This window comes from Tachyglossus aculeatus, chromosome 2, assembly GCF_015852505.1.
Source record: "Tachyglossus aculeatus isolate mTacAcu1 chromosome 2, mTacAcu1.pri, whole genome shotgun sequence".
In the NCBI taxonomy this organism is placed as follows: Eukaryota; Metazoa; Chordata; class Mammalia; order Monotremata; family Tachyglossidae; genus Tachyglossus; species Tachyglossus aculeatus.
Window position 1 is genome coordinate 93,057,187 of NC_052067.1, and position 20,202 is coordinate 93,077,388.

Genomic DNA, 20,202 nt, shown 5'->3' on the forward strand with positions numbered 1-20,202 from the left:
GGCTGAGGAAAGCAAAGTGATTTACCCATCCGAGACCACACAACAGGCAAGTGGTGGTGCCAGGATTAGAACACAGTTCTCCTGATTCTCAGTCCTGCCCTCTTTCCACTAGACCGCCCTCCTTCAATCCTCTTCCCTTCCCACTGCCCAAATCGATATGCTCTTCAACCCACACAGCGTAATGCTTGAACTCTGTACACATGAATGGGATTAACCAGTCGGTAGCGGATAATGTTCTCATCTGGAAAGGACTGCAGGACTCCCACCATCTCAAAGGCATGGAAAAGAGAAAGGGCCACGGCCCACACTTACCGCGAGAACAATCTGGAGGGAACTGTGAGCCACTTCTATATACTGGTACTCAAGCAGACAGCCTGACACAGTGATGTAGCGATGGTCTTCTGGGGCCCAATCTGGGGCTGGGGTCACCGAGGTCACGGTGCAGCCCGGCCCGTTCTCCATCCACCAGGAGCGGTGCATCGAGATATTAAAAGTCAGAATAAGGTCTGTTTCCTGCCAGAAAACAATCCGAAAGAAAAAGCGTGAGTTCGTAAGTGGCACTCGGCCTATTCCAGGCTGAGGTGCCTCTCGGCTTTTCAAACAAACTCATTTTTTTTTTATCGTCTCTAACGAGTCAAAGAGAAGCATCAAAAGTAAAAGACCATCAGTTCCACTTAGAGATCACGGATCTCTAGATTTCAGTTCTGAAGGTTTGTCTGACAGACGTGAAGCAAAGTGAAATATCTTAGAAGTGCTTGAACAGAAAAAAAATCCCCAGTAGCTTACATTTCTTTCAGCAGTTGTGAGCATTAATATTTAAGACCCTCATAAAGATTTCAAAGTGAAACTATTTAACCAGTTTTACCACAGTGGATTGAACGTAATTTCATTCCACGCCAGACATGCCACACATTCTCCCCACTGCAAAAATGTTCACCTAACGGGACTTTTTGTGTATAAAATTACCTAAAGGCATAGTGCTTGGCAATTTATAGATATCATCATTATTTCACGATCAACGGACCAACTGAAGTCCGTAACAATCTTAAATGCATTAAGAAAGAAGGTGCTGGAATAAGAAAATGTCATAAAAGAATATTTTCCTCAACTTCTTCCTAGCAGCCTTCTGTGTTGAGGAAATTAACATCTGTATCAGCTGTTCCTTCCCAATGGAAAGACACACCATGAATATTTTTGCAAAGTAATCCCTCTGAGGAACAATTGACAGCTCCTTGAAAGCCTGGACCATTAATCCCTCAATCAATGTTTAGGCAGCAGCCACTAAATGAAATGAGTTGAGGCAGACCTGTTCTTAAAAAGCTCAGTATCTAGTGATGTTAATATTAATAATGATGGTATTTGTTAAGTGCTTAATGTGTACCAAGCACTATTCTAAGCACTGGCAAAGATACAAGGTAATGAGGTTGACCCATGTGGGGCTCACAGTCTTGATCCCCATTTTACAGATTAGTTAACTGAGGCACAGAGAAATGAAGTGACTTGCCCAAAGTCACACAGCTGTTCAGTGGCGGAGCCGGGATTAGAACCCACGACCTCTGACTCCCAAGCCCAGGCTTTTTCCACTAAGCCATGCTGCAACTAGATGACAACAGGATAATCACAAAACCTACAGAGTAAAACCATATCAATTTGGACACTATGGTATTTCATTCATTCATTCATTCAATCGTATTTATTGAGCACTTACTGTGTGCAGAGTACTGTACTAAGCGCTTGGGAAGTACAAGTTGGCAACATATAGAGACGGTCCCTACCCCACAACAGGCTCACAGTCTAGAACGGGCTCATAGTCTGGAGTATTTATTCAGTGCTTATTTTATGCTCAGAACTGAGTAATAATTACAATAATTTTGGTTCTTAATAATCATTGTTCTGTGTCAAGCACTGTTCTAAGCACTGGGGTAAATACAAGTTATTCAGGTTGGACACAGTCCCTGTCCCATATGGGGGTCACACTTTTAATCCCTATTTTACAGATGAGGCAATTGAGGCCCAGAGAAGTGAAGTGACTTGTCCAAGGTCTGTCCCGCATGGGGTTCACACTCTTAATCCCCATTTTACAGATGAGGTAACTGAGGCCTAATGAAGTAAAGTGACTTGCCAAGATCACACAGCAGACATATGGTGGAGGTGGGATCAGAACCCAGGTCTTCCTTAATCCCAGGCCTGTGCTCTGTCCACTAGGACATGCTCCTTTCTCAGGGGAATATACCAGAATTGGACACATTCCCTGTCCCAAACAGTTTAAAATGGAGGGAGAGCAGATGAAAAAGCCGAGGATCAGGGAGGTTGAGTGACTTACCCAGGGTCACAAAGCAGGCAAGTGGCTGAGCCAGACCTAGACCCTGGAGATTTTTCACTCTCAAACTCAGGCTCATTCTACTAGGCTATGCTACCTCCCCAGCCCAGAGGAGGAGAAGCAGCGTGGCTCAGTGGAAAGAGCCCGGGCTTTGGAGTCAGAGGTCAGGGGTTCAAATCCCGGCTCTGCCGTCAGCTCTGTGACTTTGGTCAAATCACTTAACTTCTCTATGCCTCAGTGACCTCATCCTTAAAATGGAGATTAAGACTGTGAGCCCCCCCGTGGGACAACCTGATCGCCTTGTAACCTCCCCAGCGCTTAGAACGGTGCTTTGTACATAGTAAGCATTTAATAAATGCCATCATCATCATCAGCACAGAATTTGGGACAACTTAGACTCCTATCCCCTGCTTCTTCCCTTGGACTTCTCTACTACTGAAAAGGCAAACAGGATTGATGTAAAGCTGGAAGGGTTTGCTCTACAGCGGAGTAATACAGACTCAATTAAACTCCAAATATCAGTGATAAGAAAAAAGAGCAGAATGGCAGTAGGGAACATTAGGGAAGAGGATGACAGGGCCTTTTCTGGATTTTGGGTGGCCTGAGAAGATAAGGACAGTCAAAGAAGGAGAGACAGACCATTAGTTACTCCCGATTTCAAATTTAGCCCGCAGACACCCATGTGTTCAGAATAAAAGGAAGCCATCCATCCACATTACACAGCGGCATTAAAAATAGGGCTACAATCTACTCTCTTCACTAGTTGAGGCTGAACATGCCCATTAGTCCAAATTTGGAAGTTTTAATTGTTCTTGTAATCATGAGGATGGAAACATAAAAATGAATTGATGTTCAACAATGGCTCTTCAGCAATACAAAAGTAATCAGGGAAGTTGTAGTTTTCTAGACTGTAAGCTCTCTGTGGGGAGAGAATGTGTCTATTATACTGTGATATTGTAATCAACCAATCAAAAATGTATGGGGCACTTACTATGTGCAGAGCACTGTACTAAGTACAGTATAACAGAATTAGCAGACATGTTCATTCCCCAAAACGAGCTCACAGTCTAGAAGGGGAGACAGACATTGATATGAATGAATAAGTCATTCGTAATATATAACTGAAAGATATGTACATAAGCGCTGTGGGGTTGGGGGTGGGGTGTCTATCAAGTTTCCGGAGGTCACAAGTTTCCGGAGGTCGCAGATTGAAATGCATAGATGACACAGAATGGAGAGTGAGCTGGGGAAAAGAGGGCTTAAGAAGGTCGCTTGGAGGAGATGTAACCTTCATAATGCCTTGAAGGTGGAGAGAGTGGTAGTCTGGTACACGTGGAGTGGGAGGGAGTTCCAGGAGAGGGGAAGAATGTGGGAAAGGGGCTGGCAGCAAGATAGATGAGATTGTGGCTCAGTGAATAAGCTAGTGCTAGAGAAACGGACTGTATGGGCTGGGCTGGAGTAGGAGAGTTAAGTGCTCAGTAAGTAAAATCGATTGACTGACCTCTGGAATGATCAATTAATCAACCAATCAATTAATGATATTTATTGAGCACTTACTGTGTGCAGAGCGCTGTACTTTGCACTTCGGAGAGCAGACATGTCCCCTGTTCACCAAGAGTTTACATTCTAGAAAGATGGTGGAGCTTGACTGGAAAGATTTCATGTCTCTTCCAGTAGTGCACCAAATCCTCTTACAGGGTGGCAAACGAAAACAATTTTGGACACCGTGTAAGAGGTCTCTAAATTATATATTACATATCAATGTCTGTCTCCCCTCCTAGACTGTGAGCTCGTATTGCGGAATGAACATGTCTGCTAATTCTGTTGTACTGTACTTTTCCCAGCACTTAGTACAGTGCTCTGCGCATACTAAGTGCTTCCTAAATGTTTGACTGATTGGTAGATTACAATATTACAGTATAATAGACACATTCCCTCCCCACAATGAGCTTACTGTCTAGAAAACTACGACTTCCCTGATAACTTTTGTATTGCTGAAGAGCCACTGTTACCACTGTTACATACAGTGTAATTTTAATGGCATATAATAATAATAATAGCAATAATAATAATAATAATGGCATTTGTTAAGCACTTACTATGTGCAAAGCACTGTTCTAAGTGCTGGGGGGATACAAGGTGATCATCCACAGTTGTCCGACGGGGGGCTCACAGTCTTAATCTCCATTTTACAGGTGAGGTAACTGAGGCTCAGAGAAGTTGTCATCAATTGTATTTATTGAGAGCTTACTGTGTGCAGAGCACTGTAGTAAGCGCTTAGTGCTTAAGTTACTTGCCCGGGGTTACACAGCAGACATGTAGGGGGAGACAGGATTAGAACCCATGACCTCTGACTCCATGCTGCTTCTCTAACTCGGCACACAGTAAGCACTCAGTAAATACAATTGAATGAATGAATTAAAAGGATTGTTTTGAAGAACTCTGCCAGAACTTAGGTCACTTCTTTGGTTAAACTCCTGTCTCTCTTCCCTAAGGGCCTGCTCCAAGGCTGTTGTAATGTCCTGGAAACACTGCTGCTATTTCCAAAATACGGAACTTGGGTATAGGATATTTTTATGGTATTTGTAAAGCACTTATTATAAGTGTTCGGGTAGATACAAGTTTATCAGGTTGGACCCAATCCCTATTTAGCATGGGACTCACACTCTTATTCCCTATTTTACAGATGAAATAACTGAGGCACAGAGAAGTTAAGTGACTTGCCCAAGGTCACAGGGCAGACAAGTGGCAGAGCCAGGATTAGAACCCAGGTCTTTCTGATTCCCAGGCCGTTGGTCACTAGGCCACACTGCTTCTCAAGTGCTTCTCAAGGATTTCAAGTGAAGGGAGACTGGAAGCTCAAAATAAACATATCAGACAAAATGGTATCTGCAGGGGCCATGGCCATGCTGAATAGCATTCTTTTGAATACTGTTTCTTTTATGACAGAAGAACCTAACATCTGCAAATTCATTTCGGAAGTCATTTTTGTCCCCTAAGGTTGAAGTGTATATGCATTTTTCCTCGGGAAATAAAGACCAAATGTACCAGTACAGATAGAGTTCAGGCAGTTATTTATTTAATCAATCATTCAGTGGTATATATTGAGCATTTAACTATGTGCAGAGCACTGTGTTAAGTGCTTGGGATAGTACAATACAGTAAATGCTCAATCATTCAGTGGTATATACTGAGCATTTAAAGAAGTAACATAGCTCAGTGGAAAGAGCCTGGGCTTTGGAGTCAGAGATCAGGGATTAGAATCCTGGCTCTGCCAATTGTCAGCTGTGTGACTTTGGGCAAGTCACTTGACTTCTCTGTGCCTCAGTTACCTCATCTGTAAAATGGGGATTAAGACTGTGAGCCCCACGTGGGCCAACTTGATCACCTTGTAACCTCCCCAGCCCTTAGAACAGTGCTTTGCACATAGTAAGCGCTTAATAAACGCCATTATTATTATTAATATGTGCAGAACATTGTATTAAGTGCTTGGGAGAGTACAACATAGTTTTCATCTCCCACTTTTATTTTTGTCATTTGTATCCTATGATCTTATTCTTTAACCTGTGTTTACAGATGGTGTCAATTTTCTCTCACCCATGAAACTGTAAATATACCTCAAATTTACCTATTTTACTCAAAAAAGATAAATAGGACAGTGCTCTGCACACAGTAATTGTCAATGTATGCTGCTGCTTCTGTTGCTTAAAAGTCTTTTTTAAAATGAAAGGTAATGATTCAGAATTGATGAATGTCAGATTTTGAAGTGGGCTTTTTCTTGAGGAATTGGTCTTATTACTTATACCTTTCAAGGTCTCCTAAAAGCAAAAACATTATTCTTTCCACTGACCACATGCATTGCTTCCACATGGTTATCCTGGCTCTAAATTGTGCTGAGAGATGACTGCCGCCACAGCCAAATCAAAGTAGTGGTCTGAGGTATTCTCTAGTGACTATGTACCTGTCTTCATCTCCATCTGATTCACTCAGGAAAACCAAATTCACCATTTTCCAGATTATCCTAAACTCTTTGGTGTATAATCCTGTAACCAATGTAAAATCATACCCATCTCCGACCCGCTACTTTCACTTTGACTGTGTGAATCAAGCAAGAAATGTCCCTAACTACGATTACATTATTTTAATTTCCGTGAATGGCAGATACCCCAATTATGCTCCGGACGAAGTAAAAAACAAATAATTGGACTATTAAACTCTGTTCTCCCTTTATTTGAATATGGAGAAACGCAGAGGCTAATGGATAGAGCACAGGCTTGGGAGTCAGAAGGACCTGGGTTCTAATCTTGGCTTTGCTATTTCCCTGCTATGTGACCTTGGGCAAGTCACTTCACTTCACTGTACCTTAGCTACCTCATCTGTAAAATGGGAATTAAGACTGTGAGCCCCATGTGGGGCAGGGATTGTACAGGGATAGTACAATGCCTGACACATAGTAAAGTGATTATCAAATACCATAATTATTCAAATATATATGTTAACCTTCTCTAAGGAAAATCCTTAACTGTTTGTGTTCTTGGAATCTTAATCAATCATACAATTTTATTTACTGAGCTTTTATTTTTTCTTTTTTATTTATATTTATCTATATGTATGTATTTATTAACATTTATTTATTTACTTATATTTATTTTATTTATCTACATTTACTTTTATTTATCTATATTTACTTTTATTTATCTATATTTACTTTTATTTATTTACAGTAAATTTTATTTACTGAGCACATACTGCAGAGCACTGAACTAAGAGGTTGGAAGAGTACACTATAACAGAGTTGCTAGGCATGTTCCCTGCTCACAATGAGCTTGCAGTCTAGAGGAAGTCTTGTTGATCAACATAATAGGTTCCAGAGGCAGCTTGGATAGATTCATGGATGAGTAGCCACTATGAATTACTAGAGGAAAAATAAGATTGGAGAGGGAAAAGTCAGGGATATTAGATGGCTCTAGCCAAAAGAATGGACAACCACAAGGATAACTATCAAAGGATTATGGTGCCAGGACAGACACAGGGGGTTTATTTGGTAATCCAGAAGGGGCATGAACCCGTGGGGTCATGGTAATGTAGGAAAGAAAGGAGTAAATTCATGAAGCATTATACCAGAAGAAAAGCGGAATTTGGGGAACACTGAATGTGGGTGTTATGAAACTATCATAAATAATGATAATAATGATAATAACAATAATAATTCATTCAATCGTATTTATTGAGCGCTTACTAAGTGCATAGAACTGTACTAAGCGCTTGGGAAGTACAAGTTGGCATCATATAGAGATGGTCCCTACACAACAACAGGCTCACAGTCTAGAAGGGGGAGACAGACAACAAAACAAAACATGTGGGCAGGTGTCAAGTCATCAGAATCAATAGAAATAAAGCTAGATGCACATCATTAAGAAAACAAATAGAATAGTAAATATGTACAAGTAAAATAAATAGAGTGATAAATCTGTACAAACATATATACAGGTGCTGTGGGGAGGGGAAGGAAGTAGAGTGGTGGGGATGGGGAGGAGGAAAAAGGAAAAAGGAATAATTATGATCATAGTGTTTTGTTAAGTGTTTACTATGTGTCAAGCAGTGTGCTAAATGCTGGGGTGGACACAAGATAATTAGTTCAGACACAGTCCGGGTACCACATGGAGGTCACAGTCTAAGGGAGAGGAAGAAGACTTATTGAGTCCCCACTTTGCAGATGAGGAAACATGTAAGCTTGGCATGGGAAGGGAACTTATCTACCAACAGGTTCAGAGTGGTTCAGCTCCACCACATATCTCCTCTGTGACTCTGGGCAAGTCACTACACTTCTCTGGGCCTCAGTTACCTCATCTATAAAATGGGGCTTAAGAGTGTGAGCCCCATGTGAGACAGGGACTGTGTCCATCCTGATTAACTTGCATCTACTGCATTTAGAACAGTGCTTGGCACATAGTAAGCATTCAACAAGTACCATAATTGTTATAAGTAGTAATATTATTAACTCTGTAATATTGTTTTATTGTACTCTCCCCCAGTACACGGTAGGTATTCAGTAAATACAATTGTTTGATTGAGTAAACTTAAATGTATAATAATGATACAAATCTGATGCCAGAGAGTCTTCAAATAATACAAAACCCTGGTCATTATAGGTGGACTTAAATTAGAGACACATTGAAAACAATATGGCTAGATACAAAGAATTATCCATATAAAGAGCCAGTTCTAAACTGCATTCTTAATTACAGTTCTGCCAACTGACACATGAATTAACATCTCACACCCTACCCAGGCAACCACCTTTGCAAGCCTTACTACAGTTCGTTGCTAAGGACCTCCATTCTGTGTCAAGTCAGTATTCAAAATAGGCAGTGTTTGATAATTTCTTTGAAAGCTGTTATTAGCTCTGGAGAAAATTGCTTGAGTCAGAGATGTGCTTGTGAGGGTCAAAGAGATAAGCCTAATTTCTCAACAAATAAGTGTGGACTTCTGTGATAATAATAACACCTTGAATTTGGAGAGAACTCTTGATTTTTCCGAAGTCGCTTTCCCATCAGTGATCTCATTTGAGATGTAAGACACTCTTGTGAGGTAGGGAGAATCAGGTGTTACTTTCACCATTTTGCAACTCCCTCTAGACTGTAAGCTCATTCATTCATTTATTCAGTTGTATTTATTGAGCGCTTACTGTGTGCAGAGCACTGTATTAAGCATTTGGGAAGTACAAGTCAGCAAAATACGGAGACGGTCCCTACCCAACAACGGTCTTACAGTCTAGAAGGGGGAGGCAGACAACAAAACAAAACATGTAGACAGGTGTCAAAATCGTCAGAACAAATAGAATTATAGCTATATGCACATCATTAACAAAATAAATAGAATAGTAAATATGTACAAGTAAAATAAATAGAGAAATAAATCTGTACAAATTGAGGGCAGAGATTGTGTATACCAACTCCATTGCATTCTCCCAAGAGCTTAGTATGGTGCTCTGCACACAGTAAATACTCAATAAATACCACTGATGCTGATGAGTGTCCAGTTGATACACACTACACTGAGTGCTTGGGAAATATCAAACAAAGAAGTGGCCTATTCCCTGCTCATAAGGAACTAATTGCATCTATTTAAAGAGAAAAAAGACTAGAAGGAAATATTCAACAAAAAAAAATTCTTTTGGCACTGAACAGTGTTGATTTGGAAATATTTTTATGAACTATAGAAGCCACAAATTTGTGGAATCCATCCATTTCTCCATTTAATGGTACCAAAGCAAATGATATAAATCCTTTGAGGGCAGAGAATGGCTTTTTGTTGTTGTTGTTTTTTTAACTCTTCCCCTAGACTGTAAACTCATTATGGGCAGGGAATGTGCCTGCTAATTGTTTTTTTTTTTTCTTAAAGATATCTGTTAAGTGCCAGGCACTGTACTAAGCATTGGAATAGATACAAGCTAATCAGGTTGGACACAGTCCCTGTCCCACATGAGGCTCACAGTCTTACAGATCAGGGAACCAAGGCACAGAGAAGTGAAGTGACTTAACCAAGGTCACACAGCAGACAAGTGGCAGAGCTGGAATTAGAACTCAGGTCTTTCTGACTTTCAGGCCCGTGCTCTATCCATTAGGCCTTGCTGCTTCCTAATTTTGTCGTATTGTACTCTCCCAAGTGCTTAGTACAGTGCTCTGCATCTAGTAAGTGCTCAATAAACACCATTTATTGATTGATTGCAGATGAGGAGACTGAGACTTAGAGAGCTTCAATGATTTGTTCAAGTTTACACAGAAGTCAAGTGGCAGAAGTGGGACTTGAATCCAGATCTCCCATCTCCTAGACCCACGATCTTTCAACTAGACCACGCTGCCCCTCAATTAGAAAAGGGGTGGGTTTTGAAGTGAAGTAACTACTGTAGCAAACATGTCAAAACATTCTCCAAGGGAATTCGATTTTCCTTGTAGTTTACGAACTTGAGGTCTAGGCTAAAGATGCTTTCTTTACTGATAAAATAAACACAGTGAAGGACAGAATGCATAATGTAATGCCTTGATGAATGCTACAGGAGTCAGAAAATCTGACCTGCATTTCCAATTCCGAAAAGTATTCTCGAGTCAATTAATCTCTTGTTTCCTTTTCTGTATAATGAGGATAACAATTTATCACTTTGCAGGGATTCTGGGAGGCTTAATTCATTAGCTTGTCTAGGGGTCTCACCAAGGTTAGGAGAGGGGGTGCAGAAGAGAGCTATAGCTGGGGAGACTAAGATGGTCTGAGAGAGATGACCCTGGGATGTTTGGGGAAGGAACAGGGGAAGAAATGATAGCTCTGCAGCCTCTCTCTTCAGCCTATCAGCCTCTCCTTGAAGGGAGCAGCAAGGTAGATGTCAATTAGCCGGAAACATTTCATTCACATGCAGGCGTAGCTTATAACCCACCTCTTTACTATTTTAACGTATTTTCAACACACTTGGTCCAGTCAGGGGGCCATGAAATCTTTTCCTTTCTGACATTCAAGGGAGACCAAAGGGAGTCATAATTTCCATTGGTTTATGGTGACTTCAGGGTCTTTGAGAGGCTAAACTTTACTGGGAACACCTAGAAGAGGCTAGATATTTTCGGAGGGTGGGTCAGAGCTGGCGGGGGGGTGGGGGGGGTGTTCTTGCCTACTTTCTGTCTGTATCCTCTGCATTACCGATGTGGCACCAGATACATTTGTACCTGATATTATCATTTTAAGCATCCAGCATCCCTCTGCCTCTGCTCTTGACATCAAGTTCTGTGGCTCAGTGACTCAGTGGAAAGAGGACGGGCTTGGGAGTCAGAGGTCATGGGTTCTAATCCCGGCTCCCCCACATGTCTACTATGTGACCTTGGGCAAGTCACTTAACTTCTCTGAGCCTCAGTTACCTCATCTGTAAAATGGGTATTAATCAATCAATCAATCAATCAATCGTATTTATTGAGCACTTACTGTGTGCAGAGCACTGTACTAAGCGCTTGGGAAGTACAAGTTGGCAACATATAGAGACAGTCCCTACCCAACATTGGGCTCACAGTCTAGAAGGGGGAGACAGACAACAAAACAAAACATATTAACAAAAGATTAAGAATTAAGGATTAAGAATGTTAGCCCCCCGTGGGACAACCTGATCACCTTGTAACCACTCCAGTGCTTAGAACAGTGCTTTGCACATAGTAAGCACTTATTAAATGCCATTATTATTGCTTTGCACATAGTAAGCACTTATTAAATGCCATTATTATTATTATTATTATTATTATTATTATTATTATTATTATTATTATGTCTGCTGTGTGACCTTGGTCAAATCACTTAATTTCTCTGAGCCTCAGTTACCTCATCAGTAAAATGGGGATTAAGAGTGTAAATCACTTAACTTCTCTGAGCCTCAGTTACCTCATCAGTAAAATGGGGATTAAGAGTGTGAGCCTCATGTGGGACAGGGACTGTGTCCAACCTGATCACCTTGCATCCCCCCAGTGCTTAGAACAGTGCTTTGCACATAGTAAGAGTTTACCAAATGCCATTATTATTATTATTATTATTATTATTATTATTATGATTATTAAGAACTGGGAAGACAGACATTAATATAAATAAATAAATTGCAGATGTGTACAGAAGTGCTCTGGGACTGGGAGGGGATAAGAGCCAAGGGAGCAAGTCAGGGTGATGCATAAGGGAATGGGAGAAGAGGAAAGAAGGGCTTAGTCAGGAAAGGCCCCTTGGAGATGTGCCTTCAATAAGGCTTTGATGCGGAAGAGAGTAATTGCCAGATTTGAGGAGGGAGGGCATTCCAGACCAGAGGCAGAGCATGGGAGAGGGCTCAGCAATGAGATAGATGAGATTGAGGTATATTGAGAAGGTTAGTATTAGAGAAGCAAAGTGGGTGGGGTGGGTTGTGGTAGGAGAGTAGTGAGGTGAGATAGGAAGGGGAAAGAGCAGTGGAATCTGGGAGGGCAGAGGAGCAGCAAGACCTAATGGATCCAGGAGTCAGAAAGCCATAGGTTCTAATCCCAGCTCTGCCACTTGTCTGCTGTGTGACCTTGGGCAAGTCACTTCAATTTTCTGTGCCTCAGTACCCTCATCAATGAAGTGGGAATTAAGACTGCAAGCTCTATGTGGGACAGGGCCGTGTCCAACCAGATTATATTGTATCTTGCCCAGAGCTCAGAACAGTGCCTGAAACCTAGCAAGCGCTTAAAAAAATGGGAGTGTATGCAGTGACTCTAGAACCAGTGTGGATCAGTGGAAAGAGCACAGGCTTTGGAATCAGAGGTTATGGGTTCGAATTCTGGCTCTGCCAATTGTCAGCTGTGTGACTCTGGGCAAGTCACTTAACTTCTCTGGGCCTCAGTTCCCTCATCTGTAAAATGGGGATTAAGACTGTGAGCCACCTGTGGGACAACTTGATCACCTTGTAACCTCCCCAGTGCTTAGAACAGTGCTTTGCACATAGTAAGCGCTTAATAAATGCCATTAAAACAACAACAACAACAAAAAAAAAAAGCAGGCCAAGAGTCAGAGATTCCCCTGAACATAGGCTTTAAATTTTACTGATTTCCCAAAGAATGCTTTCGGTTCATTCATTCATTCAATTGCATTTACTGAGCGCTTACTGTGTGCAGAGCACTGTACTAAGCGCTTGGGAAGTACAAGTTGGCAACATATAGAGACGGTCCCTACCCAACAACGGGCTCACAGTTGTTCACATGACACCATTAGGTTACATTCTGAACCAATTAAATGCCCTTAATGTAATGTAACGTAAGGCTATTGCTTCTGGGACAGCAAAGGCATATTTGGAATTCTTTATTGACGGTCTGAGTGATCCTATCAATCAGTCAACCAATCACATTTGCGCGCTTAGCATGTGTAGAGCACTGCACTAAGTGCTTGGGAGAGTACGATACAACAGAGTTGGCAAACCTGTTCCCTGCCCACAAGGAGCTTACAATCTTAGAGGGCATCTAAGTTGTCTACACACACTGCCTCGAATTCCTCAACAACAACACTCTCCTTGACCCCCTCCAGTCTGGCTTCCGTCCTCTACATTCCACGGAAACTGCCCTCTCAAAGGTCACCAATGACCTCCTGCTTGCCAAATCCAACGGCTCATACTCTATACTAATCCTCCTCGACCTCTCAGCTGCCTTTTACACTGTGGACCACCCCCTTCTCCTCAACACGCTATCTGACCTTGGCTTCACAGACTCCCTCCTCTCCTGGTTCTCTTCTTATCTCTCTGGTCGTTCATTCTCAGTCTCTTTTGCAGGCTCCTCCTCCTCCCCCATCCCCTTACTGTGGGGGTTCCCCAAGGTTCAGTGCTTGGTCCCCTTCTGTTCTCGATCTACACTCACTCCCTTGGTGACCTCATTCGCTCCCACGGCTTCAACTATCATCTCTACGCTGATGACACCCAGATCTACATCTCTGCCCCTGCTCTCTGCCCCTCTCTCCAGGCTCGCACCTCCTCCTGCCTTCAGGACATCTCCATCTGGATGTCTGCCCGCCACCTAAAGCTCAACATGTCGAAGACTGAACTCCTTGTCTTCCCTCCCAAACCTTGCCCTCTCCCTGACTTTCCCATCTCTGTTGACGGCACTACCATCCTTCCCGTCTCACAAGCCCGCAACCTTGGTGTCATCCTCGACTCCACTCTCTCGTTCACCCCTCACATCCAAGCCGTCACCAAAACCTGCAGGTCTCAGCTCCGCAACATTGCCAAGATCTGCCCTTTCTTCTCCATCCACACCACTACCCTGCTCGTTCAAGCTCTCATCCTATCCCATCTGGACTACTGCATCAGCCTTCTCTCTGATCTCCCATCCTCGTGTTTCTCTCCACTTCAATCCATACTTCATTCTGCTGCCCAGATTGTCTCTGTCCAGAAACGCTCTGGGTATGTAACTCCCCTCCTCAAAAATCTCCAGTGGCTTCCAATCAATCTGCGCATCAGGCAGAAACTCCTCACCCTGGGCTTCAAGGCTGTCCATCAACTCACCCCCCTCCTACCTCACTTCCCCTCTCTCCTTCTACAGCCCACCCCGCACCCTCTGCTCCTCTGCCGCTAATCTCCTCACCGTACCTTGTTCTCGCCTGTCCCGCCATCGACCCCTGGCCCACGTCATCCCCCGGGCCTGGAATGCCCTCCCTCTGCCCATCCGCCAAGCTAGCTCTCTTCCTCCCTTCAAGGCCCTACTGAGAGCTCACCTCCTCCAGGAGGCCTTCCCAGACTGAGCCCCTTCCTTCCTCTCCCCCTCGTCCCCCTCTCCATCCCCCCCATCTTACCTCCTTCCCTTCCCCACTGCACCTGTATATATGTATATATGTTTGTACATATTTGTTACTCTATTTATTTATTTATTTGTTTTACTTGTACATATCTATTCTATTTATTTTATTTTGTTAGTATGTTTGGTTTTGTTCTCTGTCTCCCCCTTTTAGACTGTGAGCCCACTGTTGGGTAGGGACTGTCTCTATACGTTGCCAACTTGTACTTCCCAAGCGCTTAGTACAGTGCTCTGCACACAGTAAGTGCTCAATAAATACGATTGATGATGATGATCCCTGTGGTCTAGAGACTCTTCCTTGCTTGTGGTATTAGCTGGTATCACCAGCAAGGGGTGTGTAGAAATCTGGTCCCCTGAAAAGAAAGCTGGACTTAGTGTCAGACACCCTGGAACTTTTTTGAGCTCTGTCACTGAGTTCTTGTGTGATCTTGGGTAAATTTCCATATTTGTCTTTGCCTTAACTTCCCTACCTATAAAATGGGGATAATCACGCCTTCTTTTCACTACCTGGCAGTGATGTCGTGGGGCTAAAATGAAATAATGGATGCAAAAGCACTTTGGAAAAATAAGGGCTTTACCAAAGCAATATATCGTGATTAAAAAAAGAAAAGAATAGATTTTCTGAGGGTTATTTCCCCAGAATCTGTATTATAGGGACTGCTTAAGAGGAAACTGAAAAAGATGGGACGAGGCTGCAGAATATAACAGGATGTGTACTGCATGGAGGGCTTGCCAATCCCCTATTATTCACAGCCTAGATATGGCTGTTGATTTTATTGCCTTGTCCCTGAAGAGGACTGTGGCTTCCTCTTTCCATACATATAGAATCCGGCTGAGCCTGTTCCCACATAAGAAAATCGTGTAGCTTATTGTACCCTAGTGGGGTATGAAAACCAGTGACTAAAATTCTCAGATATTCTAGTAGATTTGAGGGAGAATCTGGAACAACTCCAAACATGGTATTGGGTCACTTTTCCCTTCTAAAATCCTTGACCAAGGGAACAGTGGGACTTGAAGCTTATTGTTCATAATTCAAGATGACACAGTAGGGTGGCAGGATCCCACTTTCACCAACCTGGCCATTAATTACTCCAGTCTGTGCAATCCATCCTCGGAATGGGTTTTGTGAGCCGCGGGAATGTTGCAGTCAAGGTCCTCGATCAGGGATGGGAGAGGAGGCAGTGGCACTTTTGACTGACAGAGCCTCTGGCTTTTTTTTCCCTTTTGAAAGGCGAGTTTAATGTGTCTACCATCTCTGCCATACCGTACTCATCCAAGTGCTTAGTACAGAGCTCTGCATGCAGTAAGCGCTCAGTCAATACCATTGATTGAGTGATTGATTCCCCAAATTGAATTTCACTCAACCTCCCATTAAAAAATTAAACTCTGTTATAAGGTATATAAATCAACTCTGTTACACAGTACCTTCCCGAGCACTTAGTAGATGCTCTGCACACAATCAGCACTCAGTAAATATGATTGATTGATTGATTGAACTGTTCTAGTTGTGTTTTTTTACCACCTCCTAAACAAACATGCTTGGCTACCATCATTACTAATAGTATTCATGGAAAGTCCACTGTGGACAGGGAAGCAGCATGGCCTACTGGATACAGCGCAGGCCTGAGAGTCACAAGGACCTGGGTTCTAATCTCACTCCACCACTTGTCTGCTGTGTGACCTTGGGCAATTCACTTCATTTCTCTGTGCCTTAGTTACCTCATCTACAAAATGGGGATTGAGACTATGAGCCTCATTTGGGACAGGGACTGTGTCCAACCTGATTAGCTTGTATCTATCCCAATGCTTAGAACAGTGCTTGACATGTAGTAAGCACATAAAAATTATCATCATTATTATTAGAACAGTACTAGCCACTTCCTAGGTCAGACCACTGTCCCAGATACCTACAAATGCATAAAGCACTGTACTGGTCTCCTAGTATAGGCCAAGCACTGTATTTGTACTTGGGAGACCTAGAGAAGACGTAAACTAAGATTTCTTTCCTTGAGGAACTTGCAATCTAAAGGGCAAGATGAGTGGAGCTAAGTTGATAAAAGAAATAGATAAAACAATAAGCTAGTCGAGAAAAATGAGAAATAAAAATGGATAAATAAAATAACTCCTCGTTGGCTTTCTGCCTATTATAAGATAAAAAGAGAGAGCCAAAGAAATCACTTCCATGACATGTTCTATCAGACAAATGGGGAGCGGCAGGCTCAGAAAATCTCCCTTGGAGCACTACCGTCTGGGCTCATCAATTTTGAGTGGCGCCTGAAGTAGACAAAGTAAGTTCTTCCTTCTCCATTTCACAGTTGTCCTCACTGACACGAGATGCAGAGATGCCTCAGCTGGTTATAATGATAAAACATCGGCTTCTTGCTGCCCATCAGGTCCCAGGTAGTCGGAAGCCACGGCAGGCAGCTATCCCTGCTGGTTTCTCCTTATTCTCTTTGGTTCCCTCCCTGCAGGGAATTTCTTTTCCCATTTCATGAGCAGGCTTTTTTGGCTTAAGGAGACCAAAAACTGCTAAAACTGTTGGAAAGGAGAAAGGGAAAGGAGCCAGATTTTCTAGACTATAAACACATTGTGGGTAGGAAACGTATCTACCAACTCTGTTATATTGTACTCTTCCACACTCTCAATACGGTGCTTTGCACATAGTAAGTGCTCAGAGAGGATTGACTGATACTTTTCTAGAGAAGTCCTTATTACTCCACCTTGAATATCTCTGCATCACTTAATGCATAAGCCAAGATCCAGCACGATGGGTCGAATTTTCCATGCCACTAGTGAAGGTCATTGCTAAAGGCAACGTTGCCAAAATTCATTCATTCATTCCATTTATTCAATCATATTAACTGAGCTCCTACTGTGTGCAGAGCACTATACTAAGCGCTTGGAAAGTACAATTCAGATCGAGGAGAGAGAATTCATAATGGGCAGAAATCCCAAACTAGCCAAAAACCAGAAGGGCTGAGGTGACCGTACAGACCAGGGGTCAGAGTGAATGGCAGCACCAACCCACACATAAACCCAGAATAGAACAGTGCTTAACACACAGTAAGCGCTTTTTATCAAAATAAAAACAGATGGTCATGGTCACCTGAGTAGAGATCATTCAGTTAATCAGTCTTATTTGTTGAGAACTTACTTTGTGCAAAGCACCACATTAAGCACTTGGGAGAGTACACTACATCAGGGTTGGTAGAAACGTTTCCTGCCCACAGTGAGTTTACAGTCTAGAGGGGAAGACAGACATTAATATAAATAGATACATTATGGATTTGTAAATAACTGCTATGAGGCTGAGAGAGGGAGAGAGGTGGTAAGAGGGAGTGGATAGAGCACAGGACTAGTATTCAGAAAGACCTGGATTCTAATCCTGGCTTTCCCATGTATCTGCTGTGACCTTGGGCAAGTCACTTAACTTCTATGTGCCTCAGTTACCTCATCTGTAAGATGGGATTTAATAATAATAATAATGATAGCATTTGTTAAGCACTTACTATGTGCAGAGCACTGTTCTAAGCACTGGGGAGGTTACAAGGTGATCAGGTTGTCCCACAGGGGGCTCACAGTCTTCATCCCCATTTTACAGATGAGGGAACTGAGGCCCGGAGACGTGAAGTGACTTGCCCAAAGTCACCCAGCTGACAAGTGGCGGAGCCGGGATTTGAACCCATGACCTCTGACTACAAAGCCCGGGCTCTTCTCCACTGAACCACGCTGCTTCTCAAGCACTCCTCCTCCTCCTCCTCCAGGAGGCCTTCCCAGACTGAGCCCCTTCCTTCCTCTCCCCCTCGTCCCCCATCTTACCTCCCTCCCTTCCCCACAGCACCTGTATATATGTATATATGTTTGTACATATTTATTACTCTATTTATTTTACTTGTACCTATCTATTCTATTTATTTTATTTTGCTGCTATGTTTGGTTTCGTTCTCTGTCTCCCCCTTTTAGACTGTGAGCCCACTGTTGGGTAGGGACTGTCTCTATATGTTGTCAACTTGTACTTCCCAAGCGCTTAGTACAGTGCTGTGCACACAGTAAGCACTCAATAAATACGATTGATTGATTGATTGACAAGGACTGTGTCCAACCTGATTAGCTCATATCTACTACAACACTTAGAACAGTGCGTGCCACATAGTAAGAACTTAAGAAATACCACTACTATTATTATCATTGATATTATAAAGGGTGAAAATCCAAGTGCTAGGGTGATGCAAAAAGGAGTGGGAGAGGACGAAGGGAGGGCTTAGTCAGAGAAGGCCTCTTACATGCACATCAATAAGGCTTTAAGGAGAAGAGAGTGATCATCTGTATGGCTATAAAGAGGGTGGGACATGGGCGAGAAGTCAGTGGTGAGGTAGATGAGATAGGGGTACAGTGAAAAGGTGGGCATTGAAAGAATGAAGTGTGCAGGCTAGGTTGGGTTCAAATCCCGGCTCCGCCAACTGCCAGCTGTGTGACTTTAGGCAAGTCACTTCACTTCTCTGGGCCTCAGTTCCCTCATCTGTAAAATGGGGATGAAGACTGAGCCCCACGTGGGACAACCTGATCACCTTGTAACCTCCCCAGCGCTTAGAACAGTGCTCTGCACATAGCAAGCACTTAATAAATGCCATTATTATTATTAAATCATAGAGGTAAGGTAAGAGGGGGAAAAGTGTTTGAGTGCTTTAAAGCCAATGGTAAGGAGCTTCCATCTGATGAGGAAGTGAATGGGCAACCACTGGAGGTTCTTGAGGAATGGGGAAACATGGACTGCACATTTTTGTAGAAAAACAATCCAAGCAGCAGAGTGAAGTATGGACTGGAGTGGGAAGAGACAGGAGACAGGGAGGGCAGCAAGGAGGCTGATGCAGTAATTAAGGAGCGTTAAGAAAAGTGCTTGGATTAATGTAGTAGCAGTTTGGATGGAGAGGGAAGGGTGGATTTTTGTGATGCTTTGAAGGTTGAACCAACAGGATTTGGTGACCGATCGAATATACGGCAGATTGCAGGTGCAGCTGGCCTCTAGACTGTAAGCTTCTTGTGGACAGGAAACACATCTATCAACTCTGTTGTACTATACTTTCCCAAGCACTCAGTATAGTAACAATAACAATAATAATAACGATGATGTTTGTTAAGCACTTACTATGCACCAGACACTGTTCTAAGTACTGGGGTAGATATAAGATAATCAGGTTGGACACAGTCCTTGTCCCAAATAGGGTTCACAGTCTTAATCCCCATTTTACAGATGGGGGAACCGAGGCACAGAGAAGTTAAGTGACTTACCAAGGTCACAAGGCAGACAAGTGGCAGAGCTGGGATTAGAACTCATGACCTTCTAACTCCCAGGCCCGGGCTCCACCCACTAGGCCATGCTGTTTATCATGCTCTGGGCACAGTAAGCACTTGGGAAGTACCACTGATTGATTGTAGAGTTACTGATCCAACGGGTGCGATCAGGGCAGGGAGCAGGCGACCAGGATGACCAACAGGCAGAGACTGGGATAGGTAAGAGGCAAGCAAGAACCAGAATAGGGACTTCTATTTCGTTTTGGGAGCACCTCTCCA

The 20,202-nt window shown here is 43.0% G+C and overlaps 1 protein-coding gene across 2 annotated transcripts in view; it reads right to left on the reverse strand.

The window, feature by feature from the left end:
- The window catches only part of NKAIN2 (sodium/potassium transporting ATPase interacting 2), a 1,260,259-nt gene that overhangs the window by 197,523 nt on the left and 1,042,534 nt on the right, over positions 1-20,202 (reverse strand). For both annotated transcript variants that reach the window (XM_038771617.1, XM_038771616.1), the window contains exon 4: positions 313-513. In XM_038771617.1, coding sequence (XP_038627545.1) covers positions 313-513 — 201 coding nt within the window. The remainder of the gene's footprint in view (positions 1-312; positions 514-20,202) is intronic.